The sequence below is a fragment of the Anomaloglossus baeobatrachus genome, chromosome 2 (genome assembly GCF_048569485.1).
Source record: "Anomaloglossus baeobatrachus isolate aAnoBae1 chromosome 2, aAnoBae1.hap1, whole genome shotgun sequence".
Taxonomy (NCBI): domain Eukaryota; kingdom Metazoa; phylum Chordata; class Amphibia; order Anura; family Aromobatidae; genus Anomaloglossus; species Anomaloglossus baeobatrachus.
This window is the reverse complement of record NC_134354.1, coordinates 738,270,172-738,290,126: the sequence shown is the minus strand read 5'-3', so window position 1 is coordinate 738,290,126 and position 19,955 is coordinate 738,270,172. Positions and strand designations below refer to the sequence as shown.

Genomic DNA, 19,955 nt, shown 5'->3' with positions numbered 1-19,955 from the left:
GGGCTTCAGGTTCCTTCAGGGCTGAAAGCCCATTCTACCAGAGCCGTGGGTGCGTCCTGGGCATTGCGGCACCAGGCTACGGCTCAGCAGGTGTGTCAAGCGGCTACCTGGTCGAGTCTGCACACTTTCACGAAACACTATCAGGTGCATACCTACGCTTCGGCAGATGCCAGCCTAGGTAGGCGAGTCCTTCAGGCGGCGGTTGCCCACCTGTAGGAAGGGGCCGTTTTACGGCTCTATTACCGAGGTATTCTTTTACCCACCCAGGGACTGCTTTTGGACGTCCCAATTGTCTGGGTCTCCCAATGGAGCGACAAAGAAGAAGGGAATTTTGTTTACTTACCGTAAATTCCTTTTCTTCTAGCTCCTATTGGGAGACCCAGCACCCGCCCCTGTTCCCTTCGGGCTGTTGTTCTTTTGTGTACACATGTTGTTCATGTTGAATTGTTCTGGGTTCATGGTTTCAGTTCTCCGAACATCCTTCGGATTGAATTTACCTTAGACCAATTTATAAGTTTCCTCCTTCCTGCTTTTGCACCAAAACTGAGGAGCCCGTGATGCACGGGGGGGTGTATAGGCAGAGGGGAGGGGTTTACACTTTTAAGTGTAATACTTTGTGTGGCCTCCGGAGGCAGAAGCTATACACCCAATTGTCTGGGTCTCCAAATAGGAGCTAGAAGAAAAGGAATTTACGGTAAGTAAACAAAATTCCCTTCTTTGTTTACTTACCGTAAATTCTTTTTCTTATAGTTCCGACATGGGAGACCCAGCTCCCTCCCTGTTGCCTGTTGGCAGCTTTCTTGTTCCGTGTGTTTTTCACCGGCTGTTGTTGTAGACAGAGGTTCCGGTTATTCCGGGTTTGACTCTATCTCTACTTATGGGTGGATGTCCTCCTTCAGCTTTTGCACTAAACTGGTTGGATTTGTCATCCGGGGGGGTGTATATGCTCGGAGGGAGGAGCTACACTTTTAGTGTAGTACTTTGTGTGTCCTCCGGAAGCAGAAGCTATACACCCATGGTCTGGGTCTCCCATGTCGGAACTATAAGAAAAAGAATTTACGGTAAGTAAACAAAATTCTCTTTTTTTACGCTGCGTAATAGAACGCAACGTGCGCATATACCCTTACTATTCGCCCATCTCTAGTTATCAGTTTATTTTTTATCATTTAATAAAATGCAAAGTGAGCAAACAAAACAGAAATCTAAAATACAATCAAAATTCGGTTTGACTGCCCTTCGCCTTCAAAATAGCATCAATCCTTTTAGAGACACGGTTTTTGAAGGAACTCTCCAAACATCTTGGAGAACCAAGTACAACTTGAGGCTTGTGGTGTAAATCCTTCCTTCTCTTTATGTAATGCCAGATATACTATATATTGAGATCAGGGCTCTGTGGGGGCCGGATTAACACTTCCAGAACTCCTCGTTATTCGGAGAGAAGAATAAAATCAATAGATTGTAAGCTTTCCTTTGTGTTGAAGTATGTGTTGCTCTGTAAAGTCTTATCTGTACATGTCCTCTCTGAATTGTAAAATGCTGTGGAATATGTTGGCGCTATAGAAATAAAATTATTGTAAAGTGCAAAAAATCACTGTCCTTAAGGGGGGTTAAACTTGATAGATAAGACTTAATTCAACTGTACTATGTAACTATGAAAAACAGTTTTTGTTTTTTATTTTTTTACTTAATCATTTTTCCATTTTGTAATCTCTACATTTTTTTTTTTTTTAAAAGCCGCTGAGGAATTTGATACAGAAAGTGAATTTCTTTTGCCTCCTGTATTTGAAGAGGAGTATGATGAGCAGCCCAAACCTAAACAATTAAAAAAGGTAATTTACTGTAAAATGAGGACAATTTCTGAAAACTACAGTTCCTTATTTATGGTACGCTTAAAGGAAATAACAAATAGTATTTATAATAAAAAATTTTTTATATATAATATATATATATATATATATATATATATATATATATATATATATATATAAATAAATAAATGTCGCACACCAAAATAAATTCTACCTTATACATTAATGGAGGTATTTAGAGTATTATAATGTCCATTAAAAATACCAGCCCAGCGCCCTTCACGGCACCCTCCTTTGCTGGGTCCTACACTACACTGCATCTTTTCTGGGTTTTAAAAACCTACAAGATCAGCTGGTAAACAAAAAGGAGGCTAATGAAGCAGCCAGTAGCTGGAGTGCAAATCCAGCAAACAGAGTACCACTCCCTGTTATATGCATTATACTATAGAAAAAATCAGAATGAAACTGGTTCCCTTGCTGGTTTCCCACGCTGGTACTAACCTGAGTTCAAACCGTACTGGCAGCATCTTTACAATGTGAACAGGTGCGTATCTGGATGGTGTATAAATATGAGACAAAAAAGACCAGTCACACACACTGTGAAAAAAACAAAATAAATTCTACCTTATATGAAAATTACAGTTCCTTATTTATGGTACGCTTAAATGAAATAACAGTATTTATAATAAAAAAAAATGTATATGTATGTATGTATGTGTGTATATATATATATATATATATATATATATAATATATATAATATAATATATATAATATATATGGGTGCGTGTGTGTATATGTACATATATATAATATATATTGTGTGTGTATGTATAGATCTATAGATGTATGTGTATATATAATATATATATAATGTGTGAATGTGTATATATATATATATATATATATATATATATATATGTGTATATGTGCATATATATATATTATAACTATATATAATATATATATAAATATATATATATATATATATATATATATATATACATAATATCTCTCTATAGATATTTCTTTATCGTTCCTATGGGAGACCCAGACCATGGGTGTTTAGCTTCTGCCTCCGGAGGACACACAAAGTACTACACTTAAAAATGTAGCTCCTCCCTCTGAGCTTATACACCCCCTGGAGAACCAGATCTAGCCAGTTTATCGCTTTGTGTTCAGGAGGCGTACATCCACACATGCATTCTCATCTGATTTTTGATTTTTGGAAAGAGTTTGAAGAAAAGCGGGTCCAAGTCTGGACTCCCGGCATGTCCCTTCTCACCCCACTGTGTCGGTGGTGTGGTTAAGGTTGATTCCAAGACTGGAGCCTTACATGCCGCGCTCCTTCACCATCCCTCCTGGGCTCTGGCTTGAAGTGGGAGCCAGCACGGTTCTCCATGCTTGGCAGGAGACCGGTCTCCATCCGCAGCCCTTCAGGATCCTGCTGGACCGGAGCACTCATCCCCAGGGACTTGGAACCCTGCGTCTCAGCAAGCTAAGTACCTGAGACGTTTATATATTGGGGGTCCCTGTACTTTATTGTTGTGGGAGAGTGTGCTGATTGTGTTTTATGACATTTCCGGCGGGTTCTCTGGCTGTCGCCTGAGAACCGCGCCGATGGTGCCTGCGCGCCGGCCGCGCCGCTCAAATTTATGCCCCGGCTTCGCCGGAGGCCTAGTTTCGGTTTCACTGCCCTCGCATGTCACTCATGCAGAGGGACAGGCTTGGCTCCGCCCGGCGGCCGTTCTGCACAGGGGAGGGACACTCCTCACTGCAGTGTATGTCCCCTCCCCTGTAGGTCTCTATGGCCCTCCAGATCCCGCTCCTCAAGCAAGTCCCGCCCCCTCTCTTCACTCCGGCGGCCATTTTCTCAGAGTTCTCTCTGCATTGCAGCGCTGGTCTGCAGCATCTCTGCTGAGTTGCTGTGCTTGGGGGTCCGGGCCTCGGGATCTGGAGGGCACACAACACCGCTCCAGCGGTCTGGTAAGCCACAACCGGTCTCCGGTTGTGGACCTCTGATTATACTCTCTGGGGTTCATTCTCTGGCAGAGCCCCCACTCCAGCAGCATGTCTCACACGAGGAGCAAGGCGCCAAAGCTTTATTCAGTATGCACTGCATGTAAGCTCCTGCTGCCTGAACCGAGCATCTATCCACATTGTGATGCCTGCTCTAACCTGGCGATGCCACAGCCTGGAGTCTCACCCCCAGTGGTCTCTCAGGCTGCTCCTGCTCCTGTGGCTGAACCCCCGGCTTGGGTAGAATCCTTTTCTAGGTCTATCTCCCAGTCTTTTGCCGACTTCATGGAACTTCTGTCCAGGACTTTGCTGAACATGCATCAGCCCCTTTCACAGGGTGCCTCTGCTGCTAGGGGTCTCTCAGGACCGGAGCTCACAGAGGATTCATCATCTGGTCCCAGACCCCGTCCTTCTAAGAAGAGACGCAGGGTTCCCTCTCCTTCCTCGTCCCGCGGCTCTGATTCAGGAGCTGACTCGCAGGACGAGGAGGATGCCTTTACGGGGGTCTCGGAAGTTAACTCCATGTACCCCATTGATCTGTCCGAAAGTGACTCAGATGTTAGTGATTTGATTGCGTCCATTAATTCTGTACTGGATCTCAATCCGCCAGTATCAGAGGAGCAACCCTCTCTGGCAGAAAAGCACCAGTTTACCTCGCCTAAGAGAGTAAAGAGTGTGTTCTTTAACCACTCCAGTTTTCAGGCCGCTGTAACTAAGCCCAGGGCCTGTCCTGACAAACGCTTCCCAAAGCGTGGTTCTGATGACCGCTTTCCCTTTCCACCTGAGGTGGTCAAGGAGTGGGCTCATTCCCCAAAGGTAGACCCCCCGGTGTCTAGACTCGCTGCCCGGACCGTTGTATCGGTGGCTGATGGCACCTCTCTTAAGGATTCCACTGAACGCCAGATTGACCTTCTGGCCAAATCCGTATATGAAGCGGCGGGGGCCTCGTTCTCCCCGACTTTTGCAGCAGTGTGGGCTCTCAAAGCCATCTCTGCTTCTCTAGAGGGGATGCATTCCCTCGCCAGGGAATCTATGCCCGAAATGGTTACCTTAACTTCCCAAGCTTCAGTTTTTTCATCCTATGCCATGTCTGCCATGCTGGAGGCTTCTCACCGCACTGCGGTGGCTTCGGCTAATTCCCTCGCTATCCGCAGGATCTTGTGGCTTCGAGAGTGGAAGGCAGATACTTCTTCTAAGAAGTACCTTGCTGGACTCCCTTTTGCTGGGTCCAGGCTGTTCGGTGAACAGCTGGATGAAATCATTAAGGAAGCTACTGGCGGGAAGAGTACTTCCATGCCACAAACCAAAACCAGGAAACCTGTCCAGGGCAGGAATCAGTCGAGGTTTCGTTCCTTTCGTTCCTCCAACTGGTCATCCTCTAAGCCCTCGGCCTCATCCACTAACTCAGCCAAGGACCAGAAATCCAACTGGCGCCCAAAAGCGCGTCCACAAAAGACCGCAGGAGGTGCTGCCGCCAAGGCAGCCTCCTCGTGACTATCTGTCCGTGCCAGCAACGTCCTTAGTCGGTGGCAGGCTCTCCCACTTTGGCGACGCGTGGTTTCAAAACGTCTCCGATCAGTGGGTGAGGGATATCATCTCCCACGGCTACAGGATAGAATTCTCTTCCAGCCCGCCAAACAGATTTTTTCTGTCAACTCCCCCCTGCTCCAAGGCCGCCGCCTTCTCTCAGGCCGTGGCATCCTTGCAGGCCAACGGAGTAATTGTACCGGTTCCTGCCCGGGAACGGTTCAGAGGTTTCTACTCAAATCTCTTCCTAGTTCCCAAAAAGGACGGTTCCTTCCGGCCCATCCTGGATCTCAAGCTTCTCAACAAGCATGTTCAGGTGCGGCATTTTCGCATGGAGTCTCTGCGATCAGTCATTGCCTCAATGACCCAAGGGGATTTCCTGGCATCCATCGACATCAGAGATGCCTATCTGCATGTGCCAATTGCAGTTTCACACCAGCGTTGGCTACGTTTTGCAATCGGAGAGGAAAATTTCCAATTCGTGGCTCTCCCCTTCGGGTTGGCCACAGCTCCTCGGGTATTCACCAAGGTCATGGCAGCAGTGATTGCGGTCCTGCACCTACAGGGGTTGGCAGTGATCCCTTACCTGGACGACCTTTTAGTCAAGGCTTCGTCCAGCGTGGACTGTCAGCGGAGTGTCTTGCTCACTCTCGCCACTCTAGCCCAATTCGGGTGGCTTGTCAATCTTCCCAAATCCACTCTGACTCCGACCCAGAGTCTTACGTACCTAGGGATGCAGTTCGAGACACTTCCGGCACTTGTGAAGTTGCCCTTAATCAAACAGCAGTCCTTCCAACTGGCGGTGCGCTCTCTGCTGAGGCCCCGCCGTTATTCCCTCAGGCGCCTGATGCAGGTGCTGGGTCAGATGGTGGCGTCAATGGAGGCTGTTCCCTTTGCCCAGTTCCATCTGCGTCCCCTGCAGCTGGACATTCTCCGCTGTTGGGACAAGCGGCCTTCCTCCTTGCACAGGTTGGTGGCTCTGTTGCCACAGACCAGAAGCTCTCTTCAGTGGTGGCTTCGGCCCCTCTCTCTGTCTCAGGGGCGCTCCTTTCTGGCCCCGTCCTGGGTGATCCTCACCACGGATGCCAGTCTATCGGGCTGGGGAGCGGAATGTCTCCACCACCGAGCGCAGGGCACTTGGACTCCGTCCAAGTCAGCCCTTTCGATCAATGTGCTGGAAACCAGATCCGTGCTTCTGGCTCTCCTAGCTTTTCACCATCTGCTGGCGGGCAGGCACATCCGAGTCCAGTCAGACAACGCGACAGCGGTTGCCTACATCAATCACCAAGGTGGGACACGCAGCCGCCTGGCAATGTTGGAGGTACAACGCATCCTTCAATGGGCGGAGGACTCCAAGTCCACCATATCCGCAGTCCACATTCCAGGTGTGGAAAACTGGGAGGCAGATTATCTCAGCCGTCAAACCGTGGACAGTGGCGAGTGGTCCCTGCACCCGGCAGCTTTTCAGTCAATCTGCCGCAAATGGGGCACTCCGGACGTGGACCTAATGGCATCCCGTCACAACAACAAAGTTCCCGTTTACGTGGCTCGCTCCCACGATCCTCAGGCAATCGCCGCGGACGCTCTGGTTCAAGACTGGTCCCAGTTTCGTCTGTCCTACGTGTTTCCCCCTCTAGCTCTCTTGCCCAGAGTCCTGCGCAAGATCAGAATGGAGGGCCGTCGAGTCATCCTCATTGCTCCGGACTGGCCCAGGCGAGCTTGGTACCCAGACCTGCTCCATCTGTCCGTAGAGGTGCCGTGGCATCTTCCGGACCGTCCAGACCTTCTCTCACAAGGTCCGTTTTTCCGCCTGAATTCTGCGGCTCTCAAATTGATGGGCGTGGCTCTTGAGTCCTGGATTTTGACGGCTTCTGGTATCCCTCCTGAAGTCATCTCCACTATGACTCGGGCCCGTAAGTCTTCCTCCGCCAAGATCTATCACAGGACTTGGAAAATTTTCCTGTCCTGGTGTCGCGCTTCCGGCCATTCTCCTTGGCCATTTTCCTTGCCGACCCTTCTGTCCTTTCTACAGTCCGGTCTGCAGCTGGGACTGTCCCTCAACTCTCTCAAGGGACAAGTCTCAGCTCTGTCAGTGCTGTTCCAGCGGCGTCTCGCCCGGCTGGCTCAGGTCCGCACCTTCATGCAGGGCGCGTCTCACATCATTCCGCCTTACCGGCGGCCCTTGGATCCCTGGGACCTCAATTTGGTTCTCACGGTTTTGCAGAAACCCCCCTTTGAGCCTCTTAGGGAGGTTTCTTTGTTTCGTCTTTCACAGAAAGTGGTCTTTCTAGTGGCCATAACTTCCCTCAGGAGAGTCTCCGATTTGGCTGCGCTCTCTTCGGAGTCACCTTTTTTGGTTTTTCAACAAGACAAGGTGGTTCTTCGTCCGACTCCGGACTTTCTTCCTAAGGTGGTCTCTCCTTTCCACCTTAACCAGGACATTACCCTACCTTCCTTTTGTCCGGCTCCTGTTCATCGCTTTGAAAAAGCGTTGCATACTCTGGATCTGGTGCGTGCTCTCCGGATCTATGTGTCTCGCACCGCTGCTCTTAGGCGGTGCACTTCTCTTTTTGTGCTAACCACAGGTCGGCGCAAGGGCCTCTCTGCTTCTAAGCCGACCTTAGCCAGTTGATTAGGTCGACCATTTCGGACGCTTACCAGTGTTCTCAGGTGCCTCCCCCGCCGGGGATCAAGGCACACTCGACCAGAGCTGTTGGTGCCTCTTGGGCTTTCAGGCACCAGGCTACGGCTCAACAAGTCTGTCAGGCTGCCACTTGGACTAGCCTGCATACCTTTTCAAAGCACTACCAAGTGCATGCTCATGCTTCGGCAGATGTGAGCTTGGGCAGACGCATCCTTCAGGCGGCTGTCGCCCATTTGTGAAGTTAGGTTCCGCCTACTTCTTAATTTTTCTGTTTATTCCCACCCATGGACTGCTTTGAGACGTCCCATGGTCTGGGTCTCCCAAAGGAACGATAAAGAAAAAGAGAATTTTGTTTACTTGCCGTAAATTCTTTTTCTTATAGTTCCGTATTGGGAGACCCAGCTCCCTCCCTGTTGCCTGTTGGCAGTTACTTGTTCCGTGTGTTATCACCGGCTGTTGTCGTGGACAGAGTCTCCGGTTGTTCCGGTTCTTGCTCTGTTTTACTTGTGGGTGGCTATTCTCCTTCAGCTTTTGCACTAAACTGGCTAGATCTGGTTCTCCAGGGGGTGTATAAGCTCAGAGGGAGGAGCTACACTTTTAAGTGTAGTACTTTGTGTGTCCTCCGGAGGCAGAAGCTATACACCCATCGTCTGGGTCTCCCAATACGGAACTATAAGAAAAAGAATTTACGGTAAGTAAACAAAATTCTCTTTATTTCTGATATGAGATAAAGATATATATATGTGTGTGTGTGTATAGATATAGATATGTGTGTGTGTATATATATATTTATATATATATATATATATATATATATATATATATCAGAAATTATAAAAAAGGAATCCTTGCCATTTTTACATTGATTATTAGGCTTAGTTCTAGACTCGTGCAGACGGAAGGTATAGACTGATCTGGACCCTAATTAGTTGCCTTGAAGTTTGTAACAACTGTATTCTAAGGCAAGACTGTTTGAAAAGGGAGGAGGAGCAGGTGAGCTGTGATATCACCTATTATAAATGGTGGATCCCTCGCTCTCTTCTGTGTGTAAAGTTGTTGCCTGTCCTTGTATTCCTGTCTGTTATAATGAGGCTTCTAGTCTACTGTACAGAACAGGAGGTACCTCTAACATCGTGGCTTTTTGGCCAGTTTGAAAAGTGCAAGATTTTTGATTTTCCATAGTGAAAAAAATCTAAAAATGAATTTAACATAATTACCTGACTTGAACAATGGACTACTTTTCTGATTACGCATTCCCCATGATTCTGCATACATTAGACAGCATTTCCTTTAAGTACATAGCCACTTGTTTCTTTAAGACAGTACATTTTTTATTACATGAATATTATTTTCTGTTCTTTAACTTTTTTTTTGCTTAAGTATTATTTTTGTATCTCTATTATCATTAAAGGGGGCAAAGAGGAAAGCAGTGTCTGACCTGTCGTGTAGTGAAAGCGCCGAGTCTTTGTTTCCACTGAAGTACAGCTATGCCGTCAATGCTTGGAAGCACTGGGTGAAATCACGTGTAGCTGCAGATGTGCTGACAGAATGTAAGTATGCCCTCGTCCGCACGCACAGATGACTGGTTTAGGTCCATTTCAGACAGTCCTAAAATATTAACCTCCATATTACTGCTACTAGACCTCGCTGACCCTTGAGAACCATAGGACTGTGTGATGGTCGGAGTGGCTGAAAACATCCACAAGGGAGCCATGCCGTAATTCAGCTGTCTGGGCGTTCTCTTTTAAGCTGTGCCAATATTGCTCCACACCCCATATTCTTAATTTTGTTCGAAAGCAAGGTGCTATAGTCAGGACAGGAGCCCTGCTACCCTCTTCCTACCTGCATCCTTGGCTCCACTTTTGATTAGTAGGCCTGGTGGGAAGTATACATGAAGTCACTCAAGGCCAGCTAATCAAAAGGAGAGCCATGGATGCAGGTAGCAGGCGCTTACCAGAGGTCCCGTCAAGCATACATGTAATACTAACGTGACTGCTGTGCCACGGTTCTACAAAATTTTTGTCCCATTCATAATAATTTTATATGCAGAAACATGGCGGCTTTCAATTTCAAACATTTTGTCGTTAACCTGTACATCTTGGTTTCTATTTTATTAGATAAATCCGTGAGGTTAAAAGAAGATCTTCTATTGCACCCACCTAGTGCGCTCAGTTACTGGCTGTCCTGTTTTATTAAAGAGGTGCGAAGACCAAACGGAGATGGCTACGCACCAGACAGCATTTATTATCTGTGTCTTGGCATCCAGGAGGTCAGTGGTGTAACCCTGCCAGGATATAAGACAGGTTTATAAACCTCTGAATTGTTAAGCGCTGCAGAATATGTTGACACTATAGAAGTAAAGATTGTTTGTTTATACCCAGAGGTTTTGGCTTGGCTGCTAAAGATAACTCTGAGACTCCCATTTCCCTTTATCAGTAGTGTAGTCTATGATATCATACAGACCTTTAGAAAGAGAAGACCAATGTGATGTGTAGGAAGTCATACCCTTTTAAATAAATAAATAAATAAATTGCTGGCTGAACAGCTTCCCCTCTAGATCTCCTCATACACATAGCTAAGGTCTGTCAATCGGTGAATTTGGCCGTCTGTTATATGCTGTGCATGGCAGTGAGAGCAGAAAGATCAGATGCTCCATATTCCCACTTTTGTCTCCATCACCAGTGGATGTTTGTTTAGAGCTCAGAGTATTCCTGAGAGCCTAATTCATCCAGCTGAAAAGGACCTGTGCAGGGAGTGTTATAAGGAAAGGCTGATCTGTCAGCAGCAATGCAGAATTGCTTAACCCCTTCATAACAGGCAATTTCTTTATCGTTCCTTTGGGAGACCCAGACCATGGGATGTTTAGCTTCTGCCTCCGGAGGACACACAAAGTACTACACTGAAAAGTGTAGCTCCTCCCTCTGAGCTTATACACCCCCTGGTAGCCAGTCCTAGCCAGTTTATCGCTTTGTGTTCAGGAGGCCATACATCCACACATGCATTCTCATCTGATTTGTTTGACTTTTGGAAAGAGTTTGAAGAAAAGCGGGTCCATGTCTGGACTCCCGGCATGTCCCTTCTCACCCCACTGTGTCGGAGGTGTTGTTAAGCTTGATTTACAAGGCTGAAGCCTTACATGCCGCGCTCCTTCACCATCCCTTCTGGGCTCTGGCTTGAAGTGGGAGCCAGCACGGTCTCCATGCCTGGCAGGAGTCCGGTCTCCATCCACAGCCCCTTGAGGATTCTGTTGGACCGGAGCACTCATCCCCAGGGACATGGCCCTGCGTCTCAGCAGCTAAGTACCTGAGACGTTTATGTTGGGGGTCCCGGTTCTTTATTGTAAGGGGAGAGTATGCTGTATGTGATTGATTTTAACTTTTCCGGCGGGTTCTCCAGCTTTTGCCCGAGAACCGCGCCGATGGTGCCTGCTTGTCGGCCTCGCCGCTTAAATTTAGGCCCCGGCTTCGCCGGAGGCCTAGTTTCGTTTTCCTGCCCTCGCATGTCACTCATGCAGAGGGACAGGTTCGGCTCCTCCCGGCGGCCGTTCTACACAGGGGAGGGACACTCCCCACTGCTGGGGCGTCCCTCCTTCCCTGCAGCTCTCTATAGCCCTCCAGTTCTCGCTCTTTTATAGGAACGCCCCTAGTCCCGCCCCCTCTCTTCGCTCCGGCGGCCATTTCTCAGGCAGAGTTCACTCTGCTCTGGGACATCCTGCATTCTGCATCTCTGCTGAGGTGCTGCGCACCGGGGGACCGGGCTTCGGGATCTGGAGGGCACACAACACCGCGTTCAGCGGTCTGGTAAGCCACAGCCGGTCTCCGGTTGTGGACCTCTGTATATTCTCCCTGGGGTTCATTCTCTGCAAAGCCCCCACTCCAGCAGCATGTCTCACACAAGGAGCAAGGCTCCAAAGCTTTATTCTGCATGAACTGCATGTAAGCTCTTGCTGCCTGAGCCGAGCATTTATCCACACTGTGATGTCTGCTCTTACTTGGCGGTGCCACAGCCTGGAGTCTCACCCCCAGTGGTCTCTCAGGCTGCTGCTGCACCTGTGACTGAACCCGGCCTGTGTAGAGTCCTTTTCTAGGTCCATATCCCAGTCATTTGCTGAGTCCATGGGACTTTTGTCCAGGACTTTGATGAATATGCATCAGCCCCCCTCACAGGGTGCCTCTAATACTCTTGACAGAGGACTCCTATCCTCTGACCTCCGTCCATCAGAGCTCACGGAGGATTCATCATCTGATCCCAGACCCCGTCCTTCTAAGAGAAGGCGCAGGGTTTCCTCCCCATCCCACGGCTCTGTCTCAAGAGCTGACTCTCAAGATGAGGAGGATGCCCTCACTGGGGGCTCGGAGGCTATGTATCCCATCGATTTCTCTGAGGGTGACTCAGATCTTAGTGATTTGATTGCTTCTATTAATTCTGTGCTGGATCTCAATCCGCCAGTGTCAGAGGAGCAACTCTTTGGCAGAAAAACATCAGTTTACCTCGCCTAAGAGAGTGAAGAGTGTGTTTTTTAACCACTCCAGTTTTCAGACCGCTGTGACCAAACTTAGGGCCTGCCCTGACAAACGCTTTCCAAAGCGTGGTTCTGATGACCGGTTTCCATTTCCACCTGAGGTGGTCAAGGAGTGGTCTCACTCCCCAAAGGTAGACCCTCCGGTGTCTAGGCTCTCAGCCCGGACCGTTGTGTCGGTGGCTGACGGCACCTCACTTAAGGATTCCACTGACCGTCAAATTGACCTTCTGGCCAAATCTGTGTATGAAGCTGCGGGGGCCGCGTTTTCCCCGACTTTTGCAGCAGTGTGGGCTCTCAAAGCCATCTCTGCTTCTCTAGAGGAGATGCATTCCCTCACCAAGGAATCTATGCCTGAGATGGTTACCTTAACTGCTCAGGCTTCAGCTTTTTCATCTTATGCCATGTCTGCCATGCTAGAGGCTGCTCACCGCACTGCGGTGGCTTCAGCTAATTCTCTTGTTATCCGCAGGATTTTGTGGCTTCGAGAGTGGAAGGCAGATACTTCTTCCAAGAAGTTTCTTGCTGGGCTCCCTTTTGCTGGTTCACGGCTGTTTGGTGAACAGCTGGATGAAATCATTAAAGAAGCTACTGACGGGAAGAGTACTTCCATGCCACAAACCAAGACCAGGAAACCCGCCCAGGGTAGGAATCAATCCAGGTTTCGTTTCTTTCGTTCCTCCAACTGGTCATCCTCTAAGCCTTCCGCCTCGTCCGCTAACTCAGCCAAGGATCAGAAATCCAACTGGCGCCCAAAAGCGCGTCCGCAGAAGACCGCAGGAGGTTCTGCCACTAAGGCAGCTTCCTCATGACTCTCGGCCCGCTCCAGCCACGTCCTTAGTCGGTGGCAGGCTCTCCCACTTTGGCGACGCTTGGTTAAAGCAAGTCTCCGATCAGTGGGTGAGAGACATCATATCTCACGGCTACAGGATAGAATTCTCTTCCAGCCCTCCAAACAGATTTTTTTCTCTCAACTCCCCCCTGCTCCAAGGCCGCCGCCTTCTCGCAGGCCGTGGCGTCCTTGCAGGCAAACGGAGTGATTGTCCCAGTTCCCGCTCAGGAACGGTTCAGAGGTTTTTACTCAAATCTCTTCCTAGTTCCAAAAAAGGACGGTACCTTCCGGCCCATCCTGGATCTCAAGCTTCTCAACAAGCATGTCCGGGTGCGGCATTTTCGCATGGAGTCTCTGCGATCAGTCATTGCCTCTATGACCCATGGGGAGTTCCTGGCGTCCATCGACATCAGAGATGCCTATCTACATGTGCCAATCGCAGTGTCACATCAGCGTTGGTTACGTTTTGCGATAGGAGAGGATCATTTCCAATTCGTGGCCCTCCCTTTCGGGTTAGCCACGGCCCCTCGGGTATTCACCAAGGTCATGGCGGCAGTTATTGCGGTCCTGCACCTCCAGGGGTTAGCAGTGCTTCCTTATCTGGACGACCTTCTGGTCAAGGGTCCATCCAGCGCAGACTGTCAGCGGAGTGTTTCGCTCACTCTCGCCACCCTAGCCCAATTCGGGTGGATTGTCAATCTTCCCAAATCCACTCTGACGCCGACTCAGAGTCTCACGTACCTAGGGATGCAGTTCGAGACTTTGCCGGCACTTGTGAAGTTGCCCTTAATCAAACAGCAGTCTCTCCGGCTAGCGGTGCGCTCTCTCCTGAGGCCCCGCCGTTATTCCCTCAGGTGCCTGATGCAGGTGCTGGGTCAAATGGTGGCTTCCATGGAGGCGGTTCCCTTTGCCCAGTTCAATCTGCGTCCTCTGCAGCTGGACATTCTCCGCTGTTGGGACAAGCGGCCTTCCTCCTTACAGAGGTTAGTGGCTCTGTCGCCACGGACCAGGAGCTCTCTTCAGTGGTGGCTTCGACCCCTTTCCCTGTCCCAAGGGCGCTCCTTCCTGGCTCCGTCCTGGGTGATTCTCACCACGGATGCCAGCCTATCCGGCTAGGGAGCGGTACATCTCCACCACAGAGCTCAGGGCACTTGGACTCCGTCCGAGTCAGCCCTTTCAATCAATGTGCTGTGCTTCTAGCTCTCCTAGCCTTTCACCACCTGTTGGCGGGCAGGCACATTCGAGTCCAGTCAGACAACGCGACAGCGGTTGCCTACATCAATCACCAAGGCGGGACACGCAGCCGCCTGGCAATGTTGGAGGTCCAACGCATTCTTCAATGGGCGGAGGACTCCAAGTCCGCCATATCCGCAGTCCACATCCCTGGCGTAGAAAACTGGGAGGCAGATTATCTCAGCCGTCAATCCGTGGACTGTGGCGAGTGGTCCCTGCACCCGGCAGTTTTTCAGTCAATCTGCCGCAAGTGGGGCACTCCGGACGTGGACCTAATGGCATCCCGTCACAACAACAAGGTTCCGGTTTACGTGGCTCGCTCCCACGATCCTCAGGCCTTCGCCGCGGACGCTCTGGTTTAAGACTGGTCCCAGTTTCGTCTGTCCTACGTGTTTCCCCCTCTAGCTCTCTTGCCCAGAGTCCTGCGCAAGATCAGAATGGAGGGCCGTCGAGTCATCCTCATTGCTCCGGACTGGCCCAGGCGAGCTTGGTATCCGGACCTGCTCCAACTCTCCGTGGAGATGCCGTGGCATCTTCCGGACCGTCCAGACCTGCTCTCGCAAGGTCCGTTTTTCCTCCCGAATTCTGCGGCACAAAAATTGACGGCGTGGCTCTTGAGTCCTGGATTTTGACGGCTTCTGGTATTCCTCCTGAAGTCATCTCCACTATGACTCGGGCCCGTAAGTCTTCCTCCGTCAAGATCTATCACAGGACTTGGAAAATTTTCCTGTCCTGGTGTCGCTCTTCCGGCCATTTTCCTTGGCCATTCTCGTTGCCGACCCTTCTGTCTTTTTTACAGTCCGGTCTGCAGCTAGGACTGTCCCTCAACTCTCTCAAGGGACAAGTCTCAGCTCTATCAGTGCTGTTCCAGCGGCGTCTCGCCCGGCTGGCTCAGATCCGCACCTTCATGCAAGGTGCGTCTCACATCATTCCGCCTTATCGGCGGCCCTTGGATCCCTGGGACCTTAACTTGGTCCTCACGGTATTGCAGAAACCCCCCTTTGAGCCTCTTAGGGAGGTTTCTTTGTATCGTCTTTCTCAAAAGGTGGCCTTTCTAGTTGCCATAACTTCTCTCAGGAGAGTCTCTGATTTGGCTGCGCTCTCCTCGGAGTCACCTTTTTTGGTTTTTCACCAAGACAAGGTAGTTCTCCGTCCGACCCCGGACTTTCTTCCTAAGGTGGTGTCTCCCTTCCACCTTAACCAGGATATTTCCTTGCCTTCCTTCTGTCCGGCCCCTGTTCATCGCTTTGAGAAAGCTCTGCATACTCTAGATGTGGTGCGTGCTCTCCGGATTTATGTGGCTCGCACCGCTGCGCTTAGGCGGTGCACCTCTCTTTTTGTGCTAACCACAGGGCGGCGCAAGGGTCTCTCTGCTTCTAAGCCGACCTTGGCCCATTGGATTAGATCGACCATTTCGGACGCCTACCAGAGTACTCAGGTGCCTCCCCCGCTGGGGATCAAAGCACACTCGACCAGAGCTGTCGGTGCCTCTTGGGCTTTTAGGCACCTAAAAGTGCATGTGGTGCATGCCCACAATGAGTGATAATGGAGTCTTTGATGCAGCGTTTTTTGGGGTTTTTTTGCGTCAAAAGCACAGCGTTTTGCAGTAGAAGCAAAGTAGAATGGATCAATAGAAATCTTATGGCCACTCTTCTTTTTTTTTTTTTTCCTGCATAAACTGTCCTGCGGTGTTTTAATTCCACACCACAGCCGATCAATTTTATCTTTTGGGGATGCAGAATTTCCCCATAGACTTCCATTAGTTAACAATAGGTAATAAAAAAAGTATCTAAACAAAACATGAGGTATCAATAAAGTTGGTTGACACACAGGTAGCAGAAGAAAGTGGAATCTGCTCAAAGCAAAGAGTTCAACGTCGCAATACAAATATATCTATACAGATACAAAAAAAATTCCGAAGATGTAGCTAGATAGATGATAGAAATATATTAGAATAGGTAGATAAATGGATACCACAACCCCCGTACTTGCACCCTTTTGTGCTTTTGATGTGGCACTAAAGAGTATTTAACCTGCTTTAATCAAGCTCTGGTGTTAGTAATGGAGAGGTGTCTCTTGAGCACGTCGTCTGTGTGGGTGCTGTTCTGGAGCTCCCTCTGGTGGCCAGGAATGGTAGTGGAGTTGAATCTGAGCCTGTGATTTAGACAGATGTCGGTGTTAAGCGGGCTTTACACGCTACGATTTCGCTACAGCGATCTCGTTGGGGTCACGGAATTTGTGACGCACATCCGGCCGCTGTAACGATATCGTTGTGTGTGACTCCTAGGAGCGATTTTGGATCGTTGCAAAAATGCCAAAATCGCTCCTCGTTGACATGGGGGTCCACTCCCAATTATCGCTGCTGTCGCTGGGGCGAAGTTGTTCCTCGTCCCTGCGGCAGCACACATCGCTACGTGTGACGCCGCAGGAACGAACATCTCCTTACCTGCCGCAGGCCACAATGCGGAAGGAAGGAGATGGGCGGGATGTTTGTTCCGCTTATCTCCGCCACTCCGCTTCTATTGGGCGGCCACTTAGTGACGTCGCTGTGACGCTGAGCGGTCCGCCCCCTTAGAAAGGAGGCGGTACGCCGGTCACAGCGACGTCGCAGGGCAGGTAAGTACGTGTGAAGGGGGTGCGCGATTTTGTGCACGACGGGCAGCGATATGCCCCTCTCGCAAAAACGATGGCGGGTCTCATGCTAGCGATATCGGGACCGATATCGTAGTGTGTAAAGCCACCCTTAATTGGGAATTGGGGGAAGTCCTATTGCAGACAAGTCTGGTCTATATAGGAGAGCACGTTTTGTTTGGCTGTCGCCGGTTATAATTGTATATTCCTTGCTCTCTGCTCCTGGCCTGGAGCTTTTCTCCTTCCCTATACTCCTAAGCAAGACTTCTGCAGATAAGTTTCAGTTTCTGCCTTGCTTCCTGGTGTACACCTTAGGGTGTTGTTTTTCTTCAGCGCTCTATTGGGAGACCCAGACGATTGGGGTATAGCTACTGCCCTCTGGAGGCCACACAAAGCACTACACTAAAAGTGCAAGGCCCCTCCCTCTCTGGCTATACCCCCCCGTGGTATCACGGGTACTCCAGTTTTAGCTTTGTGTGCGAAGGAGGTCAGACATTCCATGCATAGCTCCACAGATTTTAGTCAGCAGTAGCTGCTGACTAGTTCGGATGGAAGAAAAGAGGACACATATAGTGTTCCCAGCATGCTCCCTTCTCACCCCTGGATGGTGTTGTAAGGTTGAGGTACCTATTGCTGGTACAGGGCTGGAGCCTGACATGCTGTTTTTCCTTCCACATCCCCTTGGGGGCTCTGTGGAAGTGGGATCCTGCCGGCCTCTCAGCTCTGACGCCGGGCTCCATCCACAGACCCATAGCACCTGATGGATATGGAGCAGGAGTACGATCAGGGACAGGCCCTGCATCTTACAGGTACTCTGTGTCCCCGGCAGGCACAGACACACTCCGGGCTGGCTGGGTGTTGTAGTGCGCCGGGGACCGTACACTGAGCTGGTGTTCCTACAGTCATCTGGGGGACTTTGTGTTCTGGGAACGCAGCGCCGACCCTCACTGGACCGGGCGGCGCTGCTGTGACTTGTGGTGCGCCGGGGATACGCCGACCGCGCTTTTACGGCGGCGGCGTTTATAACTCTAGTCCCCGGCTTTTGGGCCTAGGACGCCGGCAGCTCCGATCGTTCCCGCCCCCACCCTGTCAATCAGGGTAGGGGAGAGACGCTGTTTCACGGCAGCGAGGAGGGCTGGAGCCTGATTTACATGCTCCAGCCCTCACACTAGGCACAGAGGGAAGCAGGCTTCCCGCTCTTGGTCAGGAACGCCCAGGGCCCGCCCCCCTTCCTCTCTCGAGACGCCGGCAGCCATTACATGCATGGCTGGCTGGAAGAAGGACGCAAGGCTCTGGGAGACCTAGACTGAGGGGCTTTGGAAGACCACACACCCGCTCTTTAGCGGGCGGTAAGCGGCTTTTCAGCTGGCCCCTCTAGTGCCTCAGTGTTTGTTAGTGTATTGTGTCACTGGACATAGAGATTTATTGATTTCTTGCACTGTGAGGTCGCTTCCTGGCTGTATACCCAGATCGCTCTGAGGAGGCAGCAGCATGTCATCCACAAGACGCAAAGCTGCCAAGGCTAGGGCTGTGTGCACTGTGTGTGCTGCTTGTGGGACTGCTCTACCAGCAGGTTCCAAAGACCCCCATTGTGTGCAATGCTCAGATCCGGTGCTGCTTCGCCAGCCGGAGTCAGGAGAGATAGTGACCCAGGCTGAGACGCCTGTAAGTCCTGCCCCGGTGTCAGGGTCAGACTTTGCAGTTTTTGCGGTTAATATGTCGGTGACTATGGCAAAAATCCTGGAAACTTTGCAATCCATGCCTGGGGCTCAGTCTATGGACACGGCGAGGTCTATGTCCTCTAACCCTCCGCAGTTGGATTTAATCCAGACTGCAAGGGGGTCCCCGGCCTCTCAGGATGAGTATGATGACTCAGATGATTGCCCCAGCCACCCCAAGCGGGCTCGCTGGGAAAGACCCTCAACGTCATCACACTGCTCAGGGTCTCAGCGCAATCAGTCTCCCTGTGATGTGTCTGAAGAGAGTGATCAGGAGTCGAATCCTGGAACCCCTCTCAACCTGGATACCCCTGATGGGGACGCCATGGTAAACGATCTTATCTCAGCCATCAATAGGCTGTTAGATATTTCTCCCCCAACCCCTTCAGCAGAAGAGGCAGCGGCAGAGCAGGAGAAATTTCGTTTCCTCTATCCCAAGCGTAAATTAAGTGCTCTGTTGGATCACTCTGACTTCAGAGAATCAATCCAGAAACACGATGCTCATCCAGAAAAGCGTTTCTCTAAACGTTCTAAGGATACACGTTATCCTTTCCCCCCTGAGGTGGTCAAGCGCTGGACCCAGTGTCCAAAGGTGGATCCCCCGATTTCCAAACTTGCAGCTAGATCCATAGTTGCAGTGGAGGATGGCGCTTCACTTAAGGATGCCAATGACAGACAGATGGACCTTTGGTTAAAATCTGTCTATGAAGCTATCGGCGCGTCGTTTGCTCCAGCATTCGCAGCCGTATGGGCGCTACAAGCTATTTCAGCTGGTTTAGCGAAAGTGGATGCTATCTTACATCCAGCGGTGCCGCAAGTGGCGTCCCTTACCTCGCAGATGTCCGCGTTTGCGTCTTACGCTATCAATGCGGTCCTAGAATCTACCAGCCGCACCTCAATGGCGTCTGCCAATTCGGTAGTTTTGCGCAGGGCATTGTGGTTAAAGGACTGGAAAGCAGATGCTGGTTCCAAAAAATGTTTAACCAGCTTGCCTTTGTCTAGAGAAAGACTGTTTGGCGAGCCA

The 19,955-nt window shown here is 50.2% G+C and overlaps 1 protein-coding gene across 1 annotated transcript in view; it reads left to right on the top strand.

Moving 5' to 3' along the window:
• Positions 1 to 19,955, top strand: part of ZMYM2 (zinc finger MYM-type containing 2) — a 241,936-nt gene that overhangs the window by 184,879 nt on the left and 37,102 nt on the right. Inside the window, exons 17-19 of the mRNA XM_075337404.1 lie at positions 1,735 to 1,829; positions 9,410 to 9,548; positions 10,116 to 10,267. Of these exons, the coding sequence (XP_075193519.1) occupies positions 1,735 to 1,829; positions 9,410 to 9,548; positions 10,116 to 10,267 (386 nt within the window). The remainder of the gene's footprint in view (positions 1 to 1,734; positions 1,830 to 9,409; positions 9,549 to 10,115; positions 10,268 to 19,955) is intronic.